Here is a 22,317-nt window from a genome sequence, read left to right on the forward strand (position 1 = left end):
ACCTTCCTGAGTTCCTTGGTCTGGGTGTTATAGTCCAGAGTCTCTTTCTGCTCCATTGAACTATTCAAATGGCTTGAAGATCAGCATCCTCTCCCTCCTGCTAGCGATGCTTGCTTACATAAATTTTCTGTACAAGTCGATTCTCTGACAGGATGAGGGAACACAGGAACCTTCAGCCCAAGCTCATTGCTTCTCCTTCTCCCCAAAAGCTTCCAGTCCTGAGACCAGCACATGTATCACTGGATCCAAATAAACTAGATATTATGCTTCCTGGTTCTCCTTCCAACCCTACACATATTCCTGTCCTGACTCCTCTACTCCCTATGCTTTTCATCTCCATATCTGACTTTGGTATCAACAATACAGAGAAAATAGAAGAGACCACATTCATCTCCCTCCCCCATCTCCAGTCATAGATGCTTCCGTATGCGACTTCTGTTGTGAAAACAAGATCATTCAAGGAAGGGAAAAGGACAGATTCAAGACAGCGGAGTGAGAGGTAAGATGGAGAATTCCTCCCAAAACTACAGATAGTATGAAAATGTAGTTAACTGATATAACTAACCCTAAAACAACAACAAGAAAGGAGGCTGAACCAGACTGCACACAGACCTCATGAACAGAGCAGACCTCACGAAACAGGGTAACATACAAAAGCCTTAATAAGGCAGAACCCAAGCCCTTTTCCAACCCCAGCTCACCAGCAAGAGGAAGAGAAACAGGGCAGGGGAGAGGATAGAAGCCTGGGACTGTTGAACACCTGGCCCTAGAGGTCTGCTTTGGGAGCAGAAACCTGTACTGTGTGGTGCTCTGGACGTTGGGGAGCTCAGACAGGTGGAGGGCTTGAGAGACAGATTGCGGCCATTTGTGGAGGATGGGATCCACACCCAGCAGCTCTGGGACAAGGGAAAGGCAGGCGGTCTGAGAGGTTTCCTAGCAGCAAGAGGGCTGCTGAAGGGGAGGGGTTTGCACGGAGCTTGCTGCCCAGCGGAGGGGAGAGCTGGACAAGGTTTTCTGGGTGTGCTCTACCCAGCTGGTTGGGAACTTTGAAGAGCTTCAGGTGCCCCATCCCCCTGGCTGCCTACTTGGCTCCGAGGCCCCCCACTATGACACACAGCCTACTGCACCTTCCTCCTAGCCTGCCAACACCAGTTCACAAACCTGCTTAAGTTTCACTGTGCTGAGGATCTTTCTCTATTTTGTACAGTGATGTATCCAGAGCACCTAAAAGAATGTACATTTTAGGCACTTCACAAATATCACTGTGCTGGCATCAGGTCAGCCAGAGGGAGGCCCTGCCTACAACAGCTAGAGACACAAAGCACAGAGGCTTACACCTGTGTACTTGGCCCACTGGCTCTGACACAGGAGACAGGCACTGTAGACAGCAATCAGGAAACAGATCTTTCCTACCCCCCAGGCACCAGATCTACTCCCCTATGACCCCCAACCTCATTCTAGGAGCTGGAGCTTCTGGGCACTGGAGCTTCTGGGCACTAGTGGGCACCACTCAGAAATATGAAATGTCAAAAGAACATGGTTCAAACCAAAATCTCACAAACCCTAGAAAAAGGGTCAAATGAAACTGAACTCACCAATCTGCCTGAGAGTTCAAAATAAAAACCATAAACATGCTTATGGAGGTACAGAAAAATATTCAAGAACTCAGAAATGAACTGAAGTCAGATTCAATCATTAAGAAATTCCATATCTGAAATGAAACATACAATGGAGGGATTTAAAAGCAGATTAGATGTAGGAGAAGAGATGGTAAATGGAATAGAAATTAGAGAAGAGGAATACAAAGAAGCTGAGGTACAAAGAGAAAAAAGAATCTCTAAGAATGAAAGAATATTGAGAGAATTGTATGAGGAATCCAAATGAAATTATATTCGTATCATAGGGGTACCAAAAGAAGTCTAATGCCACAATTAACGAATTGGAAAAAAAAGAAAAAATGAGGCCTAAAGTCAGCAGAAATAGGGAGATAATAAAGATCAGAGAAGAAATAAACAAAATTGAGAAGAATAAAACAGTAGCAAAAATCAACAAAACCAAGAGCTGGTTCTTTGAGAAAATAAACAAAATAGATAAGCCTCTAGTCAAACTTATTAAGAGAAAAAGAGAATCAACACAAATCAACAGAAACAGAAATGAGAATGGAAAAATCATGACAGACTCCACAGAAATACAAAGAATTATTAAAGACTACTATGAAAACCTATATGCCAACAAGCTGGAAAACCTAGAAGAAATGGACAACTTACAAGAAAAATACAACCTTCCAAGACTGATCTAGGAAGAAATTCAAAAGTTAAACAAACCAATTACGAGCAATGAAATTGAAACAGAAATCAAAAAACTACCCAAGAACAAAACCCCGGGCAGGACAGATTTACCTCGGAATTTTATCAGACACACAGAGAAGACATAATACACATTCTCCTTAAAGTTTTCCAAAAAATAGAAGAGAGGGAATACTCCCAAACTCATTCTATGAAGCCAACATCACCCTAATACCAAAACCAGGCAAAGACCCCACCAAAACAGAAAACTACAGACCAATATCCCTGATGAACGTAGATGCAAAAATACTCAAGAAAGTATTAGCAAACAGAATTCAAAAATACATCAAAAGTATCATACACTGTGACCAAGTGGGATTCATCCCAGGGATGCAAGGATGGTACAACATTCAAAAATCCATCAACATCATCCACCACATCAACAAAAAGAAGAACAAAAACCACATGATCATCTCCATTGATGCTGAAAAAGCATTTGACAAAATTCAACATCCATTCATGATAAAAACTCTCAACAAAATGGGCATAGAGGGCAAGTACCTCAACATAACAAAGGTAATATATGATAAACCCACAGCCAACATTATACTGAACAGCAAGAGGCTGAAAGCTTTTCCTCTGAGATCAGGAACAAGACAGGGATGCCCACTCTCCCCACTGTTACTCAACATAGTACTGGAGGTCCTAGCCATGGCAATTAGACAAAAAAAAGAAATACAATGAATCCAGATTGGTAAAGATGAAGTCAATCTGTCACAATTTGCAGATGATGTGATATTGTACATAAAAATCCCTAAAGACTCCACTCCAAAACTACTAGAATATCGGAATTCAGCAAAGCTGCAGGATACAAAATTAACACACAGAAATCTGTGGCTTTCCTATACACTAACAATGAACCAATAGAAAGAGAAATCAGGAAAACAATTCCATTCACAATTGCATCCAAAGAATAAAATACCTAGGAATAAACCTAACCAAAGAAGTGAAAGACCTATACCCTGAAAACTACAAGTCACTCTTAAGAGAAATCAAAGGGGACACTAACAAATGGAAACTCATACCATGCTCGTGCCTTGGACGAATTAATATCATCAAAATGGCCATCCTGCAAAAGCAATATACAGATTTGATGCAATCCCTCTCAAATTACCAACAGCATTCCTCAATGAACTGGAATAGTTCAAAAATTCATATGGAACCACCAAAGACCCCGAATAGCCAAAGCAATCCTGAGAAGGAAGAATAAAGTGGGGAGGGGTCTTGCTCCCCAACTTCAAGCTCCACTACAAATCCACAGTAATCAAGTCAGTTTGGTACTGGTACTGGCACAAGAACAGAGCCACAGACCAGTGGAACAGAATAGAGACTCCAAACATTAACACAAACATATATTGCCAATTAATATACAATAAAGGAGCCATGGACATACAATGGGGAAATGACAGTCTCCTCAACAGATGGTGCTGGCCAAACTGGACACCTACATGTAAGAGAACGAAACTGAATCACTGTCTAATCCTATACACAAAAGTAAATTCTAAATTGATCAAAGACCTGAATGTAAGTCATGAAACCATAAAACTCTTACAAAAAAACATAGGCAAAATTCTCACGGACATAAACATGAATGACTTCTTCATGAACATATCTCCCCAGGCAAGGGAAACAAAAGCAAAAATGAACAAGTGGGACTACATCAAGCTAAAAAGCTTCTGTACAGCAAAGGACACCATCAATACAACAAAAAGGTATCCCACAGTATGGGAGAATATATTCATAAATGACATATCTGATAAAGGACTGACATCCAAAATATATAAAGAGCTCACATACCTCACCAAACAAACAGCAAATAATCCATTAAAAAATGGGCAGAGGAGCCAAATAGACAGTTCTCTAAAGAAGAAATCCAGATGGCCAACAGGCACATGAAAAGATGCTCCACATTGCTAATCATCAGAGAAATGCAAATTAAAACCACAATGAGATATCACCTCATACCAGTAAGGATGTCTGCCATCCAAAAGACAAACAACAACAAATGTTGGTGAGGCTGTGGAGAAAGGGGAACCCTGCTACACTGCTAGTGGGAAAGTAAATTAGTTCAACCATTGTGGAAAGCAGTATGGAGGTTCCTCAGAATGCTCAAAATGGAAATACCATTTGACCCAGGAATTCCACTTCTAGGAATTTACCCTAAGAATGCAGCACTCCAGTCTGAAAAAGACAGATGCACCACTGTGTTTATCGCTGCACTATTTACAATAGCCAAGTAATGGAAGCAACCTAAATGTCCATCAGTAGATGAATGGATAAAGAAGATGTGGTACATGTACACAATGGAATATTACTCAACCATAAGGAAAAAAGAGATCCTACCATTCACAACAACATGGATGGAGCTAGAGGGTATTATGCTCAGTGAAATAAGCCAGGCAGAGAAAGGCAAGTACCAAATGATTTCACTCATATGTGGAGTATAAGAACAAAGGAAAACTGAAGGAACAAAACAGCAGCAGAATCACAGAACCCAAGAATGGACTGATAGTTACCAAAGGTAAAGGGACTGGCAAGGATGGGTGGGAAGGGAGGGACAAGGGAAGGGACAAGGGCGGGGAAAAAGAAAGGGGACATTACGGTTAGCATTTACAGTTTGGGGGGGGGCACAGGGAGGGTTGTGCCACACACTGAAGACAAATAGTGATTTTATAGCATCTTATTATGCTGATGGACAGGGGTTTGTGGGGGGGACTTGGTGAAGGGGGGTGCCTAGTAAACATAATGTTCTTCATGTAATTGTAGATTAATGATAACAAAATAAAAAATAATGAAATAAAAAAATTCTGAGGTAAATTCATCACATCCGGGGGTTTTGTTCTTGGGTAGTTTTTTGATTATTGCTTCAATTTCTTTGCTCATAATTGGTTTCTTAAATTTTGTGTTTCTTCCTTGATCAGGAAGATTGTATTTCTCTTGGAAGTTGTCCATTTCTTCTAGGTTTTCCAGCTTGTTAGCATAAAGGTTTTCATAGTAGTCTCTAATAATTCTTTGTATTTCTGTGTGGTCCGTCATGATGTTTTTTTTCTTGTTTCTGATTCTGTTGATGTGTGTTGATTCTCTTTTTCTCTTAATAAGTCTGGCTAGAGTCTTATCTATTTAATTTATTTTCTCAAAGAACCAGCTCTTGGTTTCATTGATTTTTTGTATTGTTGTATTCTTCTCAATTTTATTTATTTATTTCTTCTCTGATCTTTATTATGTCCCTCCTTCTGCTGACCTTAGGCCTTATTTGTTCTTCTTTTTCCAATTTCAATAATTGTGACGTTAGACTATTCATTTGGGTTTGTTTTTCCTTCTTTAAATATGCCTGGGTTGCTATATACTTTCCTCTTAAGACTGCTTTTGCTGTGTGCCACAGAAGTTGGGGCTTTGTGTTGTTGTTGTCATTTGTTTCCATATATTGCTTGATCTCTGTTTTAATTTGGTCATTGATCCATTGATTATTTAGGAGCATGTTGTTAAGCCTCCATGTGTTTGCGGGCCTTTTTGCTTTCTTTGTACAATTTATTTCTAGTTTTATACCTCTGTGGTCTGAGAAGTTGGTTGGTAGAATTTCAGTCTTTTGGACTTCACTGAGGCTCTTTTGGTGGCCTGGTATGTGGTCTATTCTGGAGAATGTTCCATGTGCACTTGAGAAGAATGTGTATCCTGTTGCTTTTGGATGTAGAGTTCTATAGATGTCTATTATGTCCATCTGTTCTAGTGTGTTGTTCAGTGCCTCTGTATCCTTACTTATTTTCTGTCTGGTGGATCTGTCCCTTAGAGTGAATGGTGTGTTGAAGTCTCCCAAAATGAATGCATTGCATTCTATTTCCTCCTTTAGTTCTGTTAGTATTTGTTTCACATATGCTAGTGATCCTGCATTGGGTGCATATATATTTATAATGGTTATATTCTCTTGTTGTACTGAGTCCTTTATTATTATGTAATGTCCTTCTTTATCTGTTACGTTCTTTGTTTTGAAGTCTATTTTGTCTGATACTAGTACTGCAACACCTGCTTTTTTCTCCCTGTTCTTTGCATGAAGTATCTTTTTCCATCCCTTGACTTTTAGTCTGTGCATGTCTTTGGGTTTGAGGTGAGTTTCTTGTAAGCAGCATATAGATGGGTCTTGTTTTTTTATCCATTCAGTGACTCTATGTCTTTTGATTGGTGCATTCAGTCCATTTACATTTAGGGTGATTATCGATAGGTATGCACTTATTTCCATTTCAGGCTTTAGATTGGTGGTTACCAAAGGTTCAAGGTTAATTTCCTTACTATCTAAGAGTCTAACTTAACTCACTTAGTATGCTGTCACAAACACAATCTAAAGGTTCTTTTCTGTTTCTCCTCCTTTTCGTCCTCCTTCATTCTTTATATATTAGTTATCATATTCTGTACTTTTTGTCTATCCCTTGATTGACTTTGGGGATACTTAATTTAATTTTGCATTTGCTTAGTAATTAGTTGTTCTACTTTCTTTACTGAGGTTTTATTACCTCTGGTGACAACTACTCAACCTTACGAACATTTCCATCTATGGCAGTCCCTCCAAAATAGACTGTAGAGATAGTTTGTGGGAGGTAATTTCTCTCAGCTTTTGCTTATCTGGAAATTGTTTAATCCCTCCTTCAAATTTAAATGATAATCTCACCAGATAAAGTAATCTTGGTTCCAGGCCCTTCTGCTTCATGGCATTAAATGCATCATGCCACTCCCTTCTGGCCTATAAGGTTTCTGCTGAGAAGTCTGATGTTATCCTGATGGGCTTTCCTTTGTATGTGATCTTATTTCTGTCTCTGGCTGCTTTTAACAGTCTTTCCTTATCCTTGATCTTTCCCATTTTAATTACTATGTGTCTTGGTGTTGTCTTCCTTGGGTCCCTTTTGTTCAGAGTTCTGTGGATCTCCATGGCCTGAGAGGCTATGTTCTTCCCCAGACTGGGGATGTTTTCAGCAATATCCTCCTCAAAGACCCTTTCTATCACTTTCTCTGCCTCTTCTTCTTCTGGTATCCCTATAATGTGAATATTCTACGGTTTGGATCGGTCACACTGTTCTCTCAATATTCTTTCATTCTTAGAGATCCTTTTTTCTCTCTGTGCCTCAGCCTCTTTGTATTCCTCTTCTCTAGTTTCTATTTCATTTATCGTCTCCTCCACCGTATCCAACCTCAGCTTCTTTGTATTCCTCTTCTGCAGTTTCTATTTCATTTATTGTGTCCTCCACCATATCCAACCTGCTTTCAATACCTTCCACCGTGCTCTTCAATGATTGGATCTCCGACCTGAATTCATTCCTGAGTTCTTGGATGTCTTTCCATACCTCCATTAGCATCTTGATTATTTTTATTTTAAACCCCCTTTCAGGAAGAGTCACGAGGTCCATATCATTTAAGTCTTTCTCAGGAGTTGTATTAATAATTTTCCTCTGGACCAGGTTCCTTTGGCATTTCATATTTGTATCTGCACCCTCTAGTGTCCAGAAGCTCTATTCTGGAGCTGCTCAACCCCTGAAGCAATGTCAGGGGTCGGACAGGAGCGGTATTGGTGCCTGCGGGGGGGGAGGGGGGGAAGGAGGGGAGAGCTAATCCCCGATTCCTGGCTGCTGTGCCTGTCTCCACTGCCTGAACCAGTGGGCCAAGCACACAGATATAAGCTTTTGTCTCAGAGCAGCCGGAGATGGATCCCTGCTTTCCACAAGCGGCCAGAATCCTAGTCTCCCCAGGAACTCCGCCTGTCCCAGCTTTTCAACCCCGTAATCAGAATAGTATGATGAAAGCACCATGAAATGTAGGTTTCTGCTCCTAGTGCCGATCTCCGGAGCTAGGTATTCAGCACTCCCAAGCCTTCCACTCCCTCCCTGTTCCATTTCTCTTCCTCCCACCAGTAAGCTGGGGTGGGGGAAGGGCTTGGGTCCCATGGAGCTACAGCTCTGGTATGTTACCCCATTCGGTGAGGTCTGCTCTTTTCTCCAGGTGTGTGCAGTCTGGTGCCATCCTCTTTCGTGTTGCTCTCTCAGGATTAGTTGCACCAACTATATTTTCTAATTGTATCCAGTATTAGGAGGAAGCCTCTGTCTCTCCTCTCACACCACCATCTTTAATTCTTTCTCTAAGAGATAACTAACTTTATAACACACAAATCTAATCCTGTTACTTCCCTGTTTAACTACTCTGCTATCTTGTCTTCTTGCATCTCCTCCCAATCTCACTCTCTCAACTGCTACAATCACCACCCCTTCAACCCATCATCACCTTCCTTCATGAAATAGCAGCTTCTAAGTTGACCACAGGTTCTGCAAGATGTGATTCAAGCCTAACTTCTACCCTCATCTCTTGCATTTTCATGCACACACACACACACCTTCCACACATCAGCCTTTATAAACAATTTACAATTTCCAGAATAGATACTATGCTTTTTACCTCCTGAACAATGCCACCTTGTTGCTCAGCTTGACTGCCTATCTCATGCTTGGCTCCAAATATATTGCCCATCTTGCAACCTATGAATACTTCATAGATTTCATATAAAATAAAGCCCAAGGCAGACTGAATGCAGTCAAAAATATAAAATAAAACTACAGTGTGTAGTAAATGAAAAGTGTTGATTATAGATTATTTAGAATATTGATAGGCTCTTTGATTTTTAGAACTGAGATCTATAGAAGCTAATTTAACAAATTTTGTTTGCAAACAAAGAATTAGAAGCAGAAGTGCTGGTTTTAAGCATTTGTGATTCAAGAAAAAAACAAACAATGGAAATGTGAATTATCAAACTATCATTTTAAAAAGACAAAATCAATTCTTAAGTGCTGAGGCGACTCAGATACAGCCTAGAATTTTTGAACTCCACTAATATAATCAATATTTTGGTTAATTAATTTAATTACAATGCTTATAATTTTGGAGGAAAGATCCAGTACACTTAATATCACTATAAAATATTTCTTGTTATTTGTCTTAAGACCATAAAACTTTTCCCCATGAAAATCTATTTTAACTGATATTCAGTTACAGTAATAATGACCATTATGAGTCATCTAATTGTATTTAACACAATCTCCTCCAGAATTTATTGGCTTAAAACAAAACCCTTTATTTAGCTCTTGTTTTTGATATGTGGTAGTTTGGGCTGGGTTCAGCTGAGCACTTCGGGGCCGTGGGTGCATGTGTGTGTCCTTAGCTGGGGTGACTTGTTTCTGCTCCATTTAGTCTCACCCTCAAGTAGAACAGCCTGGCTTTCTCAAATGGCAACTTCGGCGGTCTTCCAAGAGGGAGAAGAATGCACGTTGTCTTGGGACTAGCTTTAGAACACCAAAGAATTCTCTCTGCAAAGACTCACAAGCAGGCTCAGAATCAAGAGGTCAGCAGAGTTTCTATCTGTACCTCTTGTTGGAAGGAGCTTAATGGCAAAGCACGTCGTTATAGCAAACAGTAAATTACAGCTACAAGTTTAGGAATATGATAGATATAGCTTAATGGCTGTTACTAAATGAACGTTTAAATCTGGAAATCCCTTCAATATTAGATTAGAAAATTAGGTCTCTGTTTGGGTTACTGAGAGACCACCAAGATTTTAGTTCAGGAGAGTGACTGGTTCTGTGAAGATATACCTTTTGTCTCCGTTTTTAAATATTTCCATGACTCCGCAGTCTAACCAAGAGGGTTCTTTTGAGTTTTTCGCGTATTGTTTTCCTACCAAGAATGCCATTCACTCCCAGAACTCCGCATGACCTAACCTAACCCGACTCTGCTGAGCTGTAGAAATCTTCTGCACTACCCACGCCTCTACACAATAGGCTCAAAAATTCCTGTGCTATTCCTAACACTCACCCTGATGTGCCGGAACTTTGCTTCCTCCACTCAACTGTGAGCGCCTCCAGGAACGGGAATGGGCTTCATCTTACACTGGCCGCATGGGAAGTGCTTGGAGGAAGTAAGGTATACCACAGTGTTTGCCAAATCAACAGTGGGTGCTGCGGCCAGTGAAGGAACATCTTACAGGTTCTAAGACTATGTTTGTAAAGAAAAATCGCTGTGAAGTCGCCTTCAGAAATCAGTCGCGGTGGGGGTAGTAAAACGGAAGGAAGCCCCTGCCGGAGCCGATCCGGCTTCCCGCTAGGCGGCTCCGTCAGGGCGGGAAGGTGCCCGGCTGTCGGTTGGCGGGAGGCCCCCTCGCCCCGCCCCCTCGGGGCCGACTTCCGCGCACTGGGGAGGCGTGTTCCGGGCCCACGGACCCCGCGCTTGGCGCCGGTTCACACCCGGCTCCCCGTCGCCGGTGCCATGGAGACGCCGGTGCGGGCGGAAGTCGACAATAAGGACGGCGACAGCAGCTGCGGGGATCTGTGCTTCATGGACAAAGGCCTGCGGAGGTAAGGTGCGCTCCGCGGCCAGGAGCGGTCGGCGCACACCCCGGGCGGGGGCCGTGGGCCGCGGGGCGGCCTCGGTGGAGCTGGGCGGCGCGGCTTTCCCGAGACCGCACACACGCTCACGGGCTTGCGTCCGCCCTGCCCCGCCGGAGCTGCTCTGCGGGGGTGTCGGACTGAATGAGCATTCCTTTCTTGGACTTCGGAGCAGCCCGGAAACAGCCCCCATGATCTGGTTCTCTACTAGCCTTAACTGTCCACCCTTCTTAGCTGGTTCTCGTTTCTTTAGTTACCATTTGTTTGCTTGCCGGGTGATAACATGTATAACATGCACACATAGATGACATTCAGTAAATGGCAGCTATTATTAAATACAAATGTAAATATTCCTTTGAAATGGAATTGGTCTTCTCGGCTTCTGTCTTGTCTCTTCTCTGCTCCCCTTACCTTGACAAAAAGCAGTCGTGGAGCGAGTGTTTACTGCAGTTCATTGGTTTCGTCTCAATTCTCTTCACCCTCATTATGATTTCTCCTTTGCAGAGCACTATGATAAATATATTCATAATGCTTTTTGAAAGTATTACATACTTAGTTCACTGTTTCCCTCTTTCATGCAACCCAAATTCATGCATGGTACACTACGCTCTGCGTTACTGATCGGTCCTTGCTACCTTTTACAGTCTTAGCTCTTAACCATGTATCTCCAGTTACACTCTTTAAGTTAGCCATGCTGATATACAGGAAATTTCCTAATAGGTTTCTCTGCATTTGCACATGCTGTTCCTTTGAAGCGTGGCCTCCCCTCTGCGAACCTTGCTGCTGATAATTAAAGCATCCTGTTCTGGATTCTGATCAAAAATTTGCCAGAAAACCCCAGATGTTTTTCAAAGGAATATTTACATTGTATTTAATAATAGCTGCCATTTACTGAATGTCATCTATGTGTGCATGTCATACATGTTATCACTAATCCTCACAACTTTTCCAAGGTAGTAATTTTACAAGTGAAATCTGAAACTCAGATCTTACATTCCCAACTTCATGCTGCTGGTGAGTGATTAAGTTTTAATTCAAACCCATTTCTTCCTAATTTCACTGTCTGCTTTTGCCACTATACCACATTACCTGCACAATATTAATTTCCAGGAAGTGAAATGTTTCAGGAAATAAATGGCTGTTACTAAAAGAGCATATGTTAATAGCATATGGTCTGGCACTAAAGAGCTCAGTAAATGACAGAAACTAGATAATTGGGAAATACTTCAGTCAAATTTAGAAATTGGTAATTTGAAATTTAGAAGTGCTTTATCTTTTTCTGGCCAGGGGTTATTGTGTGCTTCAGTCTGAAGACCAAGGAATGAGCTGAATGACCTTGTGGCATGCCAAAGTGTTTTTGTATTTTAATTTTGAATTTGAGATTCTTAATGCTAATTTGGAAGCAAACCATAATTCCTTATTTTCCCTTTACTCCCTAATTGTTAAACTTATTTCCCCACTTCCAGAGTTGGGTTTCCTACAGCTGAACAGTAGCTGCTATAGATAAAATGTAGACCAGGTGCCCATGACATTATGAGTCTGGGTTCATGACTATCCCTGCATCCAGCACCTCTGGACTACTTGCACTGTAGTTTCTGTTCCTGGACCTATTATCTTCAGGAGAGGTTCCAGTTATAAATAGCAGTAATTAAGAGAATGAAGAAATTAGCTCCAATTACGGGAGGAACATTCCAAATTTCAAGAAGGGAGGATGGATTTTTTTTTTTTTTTTACCAGAAATAGCAGTAACTAATGGTTTCTTTTGAAATCAGCTACAGGTGATTTCAGTTAAATAGCCCTTGCAGACAGTGAAAAGAGTAAGATTGTAAACTCCCGTGCCAGATCTGGATTTATACTGGTTCAATTATGTAATAACTACAAGAACTTGGACAAGTTATTCTAAGTCTGTAAACCAGTATTTTTATGGTATCTACTGCTTAGAGTTCTTGTGAGGAATAAATGAGATGAAGAAACTGAACCTTAGATTAACTCATTTACTCAACTAACACAGCAGAAAAATGGTAAAATGCAGATTTGAACTGGGGTATTATGATTCCAGGGCCTTTAAATACTGCTTTCACTATATGCTGAGGATTTTTTGTTTGCATGTAGAATCTAGAAATGCCCAGGGTCACTTGCCTCTCTTGAGTGGGTTTCTTGTTTATGTAAATAGTCCAAAATACTGGTTAGTGGAAATTAGCATTGTACCTTGTAAGACATTTCAAGACTACCACAAATAGGAAGAATGACATTGTAGAATGAATAGAGCACATATTTATTATCTGCATGATGTTTCGTTAATTTTAATTATTTGGTCATGATTTTAAAATATATTTTTACTTGTTTTCGATAATATGTATTTTCTTTTGTAGCATATCAGAGTTATCTTTAGATTCAACCCTTCATGCCATTAATCTTCATTGCAATAACATCTCGAAGATCGAAGCCATTGATCATGTTTGGAATTTACGACATTTAGATCTGTCATCTAATCAAATAAGTCAAATTGAAGGGCTAAACACACTGACAAAGCTATGTACTTTAAATTTGTCCTGCAATTTGATCACAAAAGTAGAAGGTTTGTAAGTGATTTTCATGTAATATTTTGCACAAGGCAAATGACTAAAGTCCATTGTTCTTCCCTAACACATGGAATAAATGTTTTCTTAAACTCTTGGATAGTGAACCTGAAATTCATTGTATAAAATGTTTTCCTCTAGAGAAATCTGTTTTTTTAAGCACTTTGCAAAATACCAGTAAAATTAATTTCACTTTTATCAGACTGTAGATTTGCTTCAAAACATCTGAAATAGTATTGTAATACTATATTGCTCTAGTTCATTATCTGAATCCTGTAAAGGGCTTTATTTTACCTTTTTTAGGTCTTGAAGCACTGATTAATCTGACTAGACTGAATTTATCTTATAACCACATAAATGATCTTAGTGGTAAGTAGATATACTTACATTTTCTATAATGCTAATGTTTGCCACATACAATGAGTTAAACTGAGCTTAACATGTTAAAAAACTGAATGATCCAACTTTTAACCAAAAATCTCATCCAGAGAGTGTGCTTCAGTCATAATTCCTGTTGGTGCTAAAGTTGCAGCTGAACAAAAAATAGGAATTAAAAACTAGGGTGATCAATAACAGGGTGATCCTTTGGATAGGAAGGACCCACTTGAAGAGAACAGTGTTTTAATCATAGATAATGTATCAGTATACTGTTACAAAGAGAGAAATAGTTTCAATAGAATTTTTACAATAATGAAATAATTCTGTATCTGTGCTATCTGGTATGGCAACCAATAGCCAGATAAGGCCTTGGAGCACCTGAAATGTGGCTAGTACAATGAGGAACTGAATTTGTAATTTTATCTAATTTTAACTCAATCTTGATTTAAATGTAAAAGCTACATATGGCTAGTGCTCCTATATTGAGCCATATAGGTATATAGAGCAATCCAAAGGCTATTGTAAATTGAGGATCAAGTAAGTTTTTTCTTCTAACTTTAGCATGTCTAACAAGGTTAAAATGATCTATTTTCTAATTGATTAAAGTGATACACTGATCAAATGAACAAAGTTTCATTATTAGCCTTAGAATTGTCTCTTAGAACTAGCAAAATTCCTCTAATTATCTTCATAATCCTTATCAGTACTTGAAGTAGTCTTATTCAGTTGTTTGTTTTCCTCCCCTATGCAAGATGTTTAGTATATAAAAAATAAAATAAAGTGATCTAATCCTAACTCTTAAAGTGAAATAGCAACAATACTTAATTTCTTAAAACTTTTCCCCCCAAAGATGTTAAAGTATTGGATAAATATTAACCCTAGCTCTGTTGCTTCTCTTTGATGTTGAGCAAAGTCTATTACTCATTGGGTACAGTTTCCTTATCTGAAAAATGAGAATCTTGGAGAAAATAGTTCATTTACTCAACAAATATTTGTTGAAATTCACTGTATCAAACACTGTTCTATAGTGATGAGAAAACAACAACACATAGGTAAGGTTCTTGTTGCAGGGCTTACACCGTAGTGGGGAAGAAAAATAAATAAGGTCATGTCAACCCACCAAAACATAAGCAAAATATTTGAGCAGATACTTCCCCAAAGGATATGCAAATGGCAAATAAGCACATTTAAAAAAAATTTAGCTTAACATCCTTACTAATAAAGGAAATGCAAATTAAAATTGTAATGAGATCCATTTCATACCTACTAGAATAGCTACAGTTTTAAAAACTTAAAATACAAAATGCTGGTGAGATTGTGGAGCATCCTGAACTACCATATATTGTTGGTAGAATTCAAAATAGTACTACTTTGGAAAATAGTTTGAAATATTTTTAATAATGTTAAACTTTCACTTACTGTATAATCATGAAATCCCACTCCTAGATATTTATCTAAGAGAAATGGAAACGTGTCTATTCAAAGACCTGTATGTGAATGTTAATATGATTATATAACTTTTTATGTAATCATGTTTATATGATTATTCATAATCTCCAAAGACTTGAAACCACCCTAATGTCTATTACCTGGTAAATGAATAAACAGATTGTGATACATTTACATGATGGAATACTACTTGACAATAAAAAGGAATGAACCATTGATACATGCAGCAGCATGGATAAGTCAAAAAGAAATATTTTTGTTGATAGGAGCCAGACATGGCTACACTATATGATTCCATTTATATGACATTCTGAAACGTTACAGGGGCAGAAATCAGATTTTTAGTTGCTAGTGGTTGAAGATGGGAAGAGAAGATAGATTACATAGGAACACATTGAGTGGAATGATGGAAATGTTCTATATTTCAGTCGTAATAGTGGCTACATGCCTACATATGTTTGTTAAAGCACATTGAACTCTAAACATAAAGGGTGTATTTTAGTGACATATCAGATATTGATTAGGAATATGAAAAATATAGGTCACTGTTAAGTTCTAATACATAATTCTTAGAATGATAATGTATGTGTTCAGAAACATTTTAGTGAATATATAGCAGCAGTTTATATGATAAGAGCATGTAAAGACACTAAGGAGTGATCAAGCTTGCCATGATAAAGGAACAGGAGGCTAGTGTGGCTAGAACACAGCAAATGAGGGATTAATGTGCTAAGAAAAGAGATGAGAAAGTAGGCAAAGGCCAGATCACACACAGCTTTATAAGCAGGGTAAAGAGTTTGCATATTAATCTAGGTATAGTAGAAAGCCATTGGAGGGCTTTTTAATGTGTGTTTTTAAAGGATTACTTTGGATGCTGAGTGAGTAAAGAATGGATTTTAGGAGGATAGGAGTGGAAGTCAGGCAGTCAATTAGGAAGCTGTTCCTTTGGTCTAGATGAGAGATGATAGGTACTTGGACTATGGTAGAAATAGTGTAGAAGAGTAAGTAGATAATGTTTTGCAGGTAAAATACCTAGGATTTGCTGATGGGTTAAGGTGGAAATGAAGGAAAAGAATTAAAGATACCAAGTTTTCTGTTTCATACGTGGATGACAGGTGGTTCCTGATGTGAGAAAAATTGGGGGAAGAGGAGTTTAGAGATGAGGGGATGAGAATTAAAGTTTCTGTCTTGAATTTAAGGACCCTATTAGACATAAGTGTGTATTTATGTATATTATCTGCAGTTTTGTGGTGGGGCATCATGATTGGAGGTGGAGATTTGGCACATCGATGGTATTTAATACCTATGAAACCAGGAGATTCTGAAGAGCCCATAGATAGAAAAGTGGGACCAGGAATGAGCCCAGGGCACTCTGAAGTTGAAGTATAAGAAGAACCAGTAACATAGAACAAGGACTGAGAAATGTAATGGTAAATTAAGAAGAAATGCTGAATACTTATAAGAATGCATGACAGAAAATCCGATCTCATAGCAAATGGTCAGAGAAGGGTTTTCTGAGGATGTGAGGGATTAGGGCTGTGCAGAAGAAAAAAGAGGCAACCCTATAAGAAAGATGAGTAGAAGTTAGCTAGGTAAAGACCATTCAGGAAAGAGTATTCTAGTCAGGTTGAAGAAATGGGGGGAGGGGGTAGGTTGAAGGAGAGTAAAGTTAAATTTATATGTGGAAGGTACTAAACCAAGCAAAATTGCAAAATAAGACCTTCTGAGGAACAGTGTAGAGTGCATCCCAGAATGGTCCATCCAAAACAAGGGAGGCTAGGGCATTTCCGCTGACAGTTCCTCTCTGAGGGAAGCTCCTCGAGGTGTTAACTCCCTCACTCACGCTTCCAGGCTGCACCTTTGCTCAGCAAGCTCCATTTTGAAGGACACTCTGAGGCAAGAAAAGAGAACTAACAAGTGCTTGAGGAGGGCACCCTGGAAGTGTATAATGGCCCCATCCACCACTGCTACAGCTGAAGTCACAAGCTGGTCACGAGATGTGGCACCAAGCACTAGTAGCCTCTGCTACAAATCTGGTTCCTGATGTGCAAGAACTGTTAACAGAGAACTAAATCATATGGGGTCTCTTTGTGTTCTATGCTCAAACCAACAAAATTGAAGTATACTCCAGTGATTTGCTTATGTCTGCTAATCAAAAGTAATGTGTTGATTGAGAGCCTAAAAAAAATGCTTTATGCTTGTTTTCATGTAAGTACAGGCATATATACACATGGATTTGCCTGGGGAGGTCCATTTGCTTCTTTGAAGGTGAACCAGTAAATTTGTCAGAAATAAATTCATCACGTCTACAGTGCTTAGAAGGTCTTCTGGATAATTTAGTTTCTTCTGATTCTCCCCTTAATATAAGTGAAGATGAGGTATAGTATTGTAACCAGAGACCAGGAACCTCTGGGCTAAGGGCCTCAGAGAGATGCCAAACATGTGTTTCTTCAAAACAGCAATTGACCTAAACTGGTACCCTATTCATTAGATGTGGCTATTCCTAGGGAGTTATTAATGCTGCTTTGCCTCTCAAAATATAACCTATATAAAAATTATTTTTAATTAGCTGTTGGAAAAATTATTCCTGTGGCATTAGAAGAATTTCTTTTCTATTACAGGCTTGATACCCCTTCATGGAATTAAACATAAACTTAGATATATTGATCTACATAGTAATTGCATAGATGGTATCCATCACTTACTTCGATGTGTGGTAGGATTGCACTTCTTGACTCATCTTACTTTGGAGAAAAATGGAGAGGATAATCCTGTCTGTCATTTACCAGGTATGGAACCATTAATTTAATAGTTTTTGTAACAGTTAATATTCAAAGCTCCTTTATTTCCTGCAACTGGTGTTTATGACAAAACTTTTGTCTTAAGCTTTGCAACTTTTTACTAAGTATTTAGAAAAATGTAATAGGAAATAAATTATTAAGACAAACATAAATTGCTTCAAATGAAGAACACAGGGTGAACAGATTTAGACAGTTTTACATTTGATAAGTGAATGCCTCAAAATAAGTCATTATGATATATTCTACACTATGATGTAATGCAGCCATAAAAAAAATACAGAATCTCTTTAGCTACTGATAGGCAATTATCTCCAAAGTATATTGTTAGGGGAGAAAAAAGCAAGCACATTACAAAACATTGTGTATAATAGGCTACCATGTTTGTGTGTTTGCTGAGTGTATATACACAGTATCTAGAAGGATACACAAAGATCTGATGATAATGGTTAACTCCAATATTAGGTAGCTACGAATCAGGAAATGTAGAAAGGATGGAAAGGATAGCTGGGAATCAGGAAATGTTAGGAAAACTGTTGAGTACCTTTTGAATTTTATACTATGTGAATATGTTAAATTATTAATAAATGATTTTATGGAAATGCAGCGTGGAGAATATAGTCAGTGGTTCTGTAACATCTTTTTGCATTGACAGATAGTAGCTATACTAATTGGCATAAGGATTTAATATGTGTAACTGTTGAATCACTGTTGTATACTTGAGAACAATATAATACTGTGTATTAACTATAGCTCAAGTTAAAAAATATATACTTTTGAAAAAAAAGAACCTTAATATGATATACAGACAATGCTGTTGAAATGCTGTTTGATCTAATTCAGAATCACTGAAGTAAGCAAATGTAAAGCAGACCAGACTGCCATTGCTGGAACTCACCTATCTCAAAATTGCTTAACCAAACAATAAGATACAAATTTAGAACATGAATATGCAGTTGACCCTTGAACAACTTGGGGGTTAGGGCCAATAACCCCTGGCACAGTCAGGAATTCACTTAGAACTTTGACTCCCCCAAAACTTAACTAATATCCTGCTGTTGACTGGACGCCTTACTGATAGGACTGAACAGTCTATTAATACATGTTTTGTATGTTATAGGTAATATATGTTCTATTTTTATGATAATCTAGTGAAAAGGTTTTTTTCAAGTTGTCACATATCTCCAAAAAGCTTTCCAATATATTTACTAAAAAAAATTTGTGTAAAGTGGACTTGTACAGTTCAAACCAATTTTTGTTCAAGGGTAAACTGTACATTGTAAAGATCTTCTTGGGGAAGCTGGCAACAAGCTCCATTCTGTCATTAATAAGCAACCATGAGTTGGCTTTTTCCAGAATGGAAACCTGTTTTGATAATTGTATTTCACAGAAGAATATAACAGATTTGAGATCAGCTACTTTCCTAAGGCCTTATAATAACAGAGTCCCCATAAAAATCAGGATAGATTTCACTTTTCTGGGGAAATCCTTTTCCCCACAAATTGGAGTTCTTTCTACCAGTCTTGTTTCAAGAACCTCTAGTTTCTACATTTTGAAACTTTGATTTTCACTTCCTTTTCTGGATGAGATATTTCAACACAGTTGCCTCCCCATAGAATTGAAGGGGTACTTACTACTGAAATTACTTTTTTCCCCTTGGAATTTCTAACACTGATTTCCCAGACTTCTTCCTTTCTTTTGGAGTTCTTTCAACCATGTCATTGGTCTTTATTAGAAACACTTGGTTTAAAAATTACAGTTAAGCAAAAGTAAAGTGTTTCTGTTAGCCTGGACACCAACTAAATGTTAAGTTTCCAGATTTCTCATAATTAATTGTGCTTAAGGAAAATAAACATATTCTTGAATAATTGATAGATTGCTTCTCTTAATCTTAGTTATATGTAATTTAAGGAGGAAAAATGGGGATGTTTAATTTTACTGCTTGGGGCCTCACTAGCAAAATTCTGGCTCTCTGGTTGTTATCCACGTCATCCTGATTTACACTTACACTAATAACACTACAAATAAACAAGACATGTAATGTAATGTCAGCTATACTTCAAAAAATATTTTTTTATTAAAAAAAACAAAACATGTTTGGCTTCCTGTTCAGAATTAATTGCTATTGGTTTCATGCATATTTGTATGTTTGTATTTAATGATGACATACTGGAGAAGTACTAAGTAACTTTAAATACAAGTTTATTAGTTGCATTCCAGGACTAATTTTATCATGTAGGTGACATATCTGGTAACTGATATATTTAGTTTATTCTATAAATAATTAACCATTTTTTTAATGCTTATTTCACTTTGAATGATTTGTTTCAAAGGGTACAGAGCAATTATGCTCCAGACTTTGCCACAGCTGACAATACTAGATTGCAAGAACATATTTGGTGAACCAGTAAATTTGTCAGAAATAAATTCATCACGTCTACAGTGCTTAGAAGGTCTTCTGGATAATTTAGTTTCTTCTGATTCTCCCCTTAATATAAGTGAAGATGAGGTATAGTATTGTTTTCTTTTTCTAATGTAAAAGATACCTTCAAATTTTATTTAATAAATAAATGTAGATTGAAAAGATTTTGGTTTGTTTCTGTGTCATAGATCATTGATAGTCTGCCACTGCTGACACCTCCTGTCAATGAACTAGCCCCCTTGGATCAGTGTGCGAGTACACCAGCATGTGCTGATTTGACATCCTTTATATCTGTCTGTCCATCTTCTGAGCCAGAGAAGGTTACTCATGAAAATGTTTTTCAAAATGAGATGAAACTTAATAAGTTAGATGATCAGATTTTACAGCTCAATGAAGTAAGTATTTTTCCTATTTTTCTAAGCAATGTGTGTGTTGAAGAAAAGGTAGTTAAGAAAATGTAAAATAAAAATTGCATTCAAGCTGATCAACCAGAAACAGTTCAGAGTTGATCCTTGAATAGTGGTGGTTAGGGGCACTGACCCTGCCTTACAGTAAAAAATCCACATGTAACTTGTGACTCCCCAAAAACTTGACAGTCAATAGCCTACTCCATAAAAAATGGTTTGGTTAACTTTGGATGCAACAAAGAGTAGAAATGTAGAAAAGAAATGAGAGGGTTGTAGGGTCCAAAAGATAATAGAATTAACAGAAGATGAATTAGCTGCCCTACTGGTCCCTGCCAAGGTTGATAGAAGCCTGCAGGTAATAAAGCCCAGGCTGCTGGGGGTACCCTTCAAAAGGGCAAAGGTTTCCTGCTTCCTTCCTTTGAGTTGCCAGACCTTTGCCCCAGCTGCTGTCAGATCCCAGCCTTTCTGGTTCAAATAGTGGCTTGTTAGCTCATTTGATTAGAGTGTGGTGCTGCCAACACCAAGGCTGAGAGCGGTTTCCCTTTGGGACCTCTATGTACAACGTTTTCCTTTTCCATTTCTTTCAACCATATCTCCTGTGGAATCTACCTTATATCCAATTACAGATACTGTGTATTTGTTGGAATATAAATAATATAAGTGGACCTGCACTGTTCAAACCCATTTTCAAGGGTCAACTGTATATTTAACACATGAGTGTTATGTATTTTTTTTTTCACAGAAATTGGATTCTATTAGAGTAGTGATGGTAGAAAAGGAAAGATAACTTTTTTTCTCTCGTTTCTTTACTGTCCTTCAAATTTCCTCCCTTTGTTCTGCTGTTTCACATTGTTTCTACCCACCCACCTTTTATTTCAACTTTTAAGTAAACAACTCTTTGAACCCAGTGATTATTAACATACAGGATATGTGAGTTAATTTTGCTCTTTACTATCTCCTTAGTTGTTAAATGGTCGAAACCACTTCTAGAACTTACAGCTGATGGGCAAGTTCATTTACATAGTTCCTGCCTCAATCTGTTTTCAGCAGACCCTCCCCAAATTAATCCCTGCTTCCCTGAGCTGTTAATCCTTTTTTACCTTGCTATTGGTACCCTGGTTTTCAGAGTCTTTGAGCTATGTGGATGAACTACAATTCCTAGAATTTACTGCTATTCTTGCTCTGCTACAGTGACACTTGTTTTCTTGACCACACCTCCCAAAATAAAATGGGTTATTACTTTATTCCCTACCTGGATGTATGGTAGAAAGATTGTGGTATAGGCCAGGGAGGGTGTCAAATATCAGTTTGACTAGATATCCGTAATTCAGTTTAATATTGAAATGTTTTATTCTCAAAATGGGGTGGGGGTGGGGGTGGAAAATTCTAATAGAATGATTATGGTTCAGTTTTTAATAATACTGAACTAGTATTTTAATAATACTGAACATTGTTTACCTCTTGCCAAGAGGTCTATCTTAGATGAATGAGTGAGTAAGACTATAAAGATGCTGTATGCTAGAATCCC

At 38.4% G+C, this 22,317-nt stretch overlaps 1 protein-coding gene across 2 annotated transcripts in view; it reads left to right on the forward strand.

Annotated features, from left to right (window-relative positions):
* The first annotated feature begins 10,491 nt into the window (after positions 1–10,491).
* LRRCC1 (leucine rich repeat and coiled-coil centrosomal protein 1) overlaps positions 10,492–22,317 on the forward strand; it is a 55,443-nt gene continuing 43,617 nt past the window's right edge. For both annotated transcript variants that reach the window (XM_036998138.2, XM_036998140.2), the window contains exons 1-6: positions 10,492–10,726; positions 13,129–13,334; positions 13,639–13,704; positions 17,784–17,951; positions 20,294–20,469; positions 20,571–20,777. In XM_036998138.2, the coding sequence (XP_036854033.2) occupies positions 10,638–10,726; positions 13,129–13,334; positions 13,639–13,704; positions 17,784–17,951; positions 20,294–20,469; positions 20,571–20,777 (912 nt within the window). In that variant the 5' untranslated portion in view covers positions 10,492–10,637. The remainder of the gene's footprint in view (positions 10,727–13,128; positions 13,335–13,638; positions 13,705–17,783; positions 17,952–20,293; positions 20,470–20,570; positions 20,778–22,317) is intronic.

The sequence above is a fragment of the Manis javanica genome, chromosome 2 (genome assembly GCF_040802235.1).
Source record: "Manis javanica isolate MJ-LG chromosome 2, MJ_LKY, whole genome shotgun sequence".
Taxonomy (NCBI): domain Eukaryota; kingdom Metazoa; phylum Chordata; class Mammalia; order Pholidota; family Manidae; genus Manis; species Manis javanica.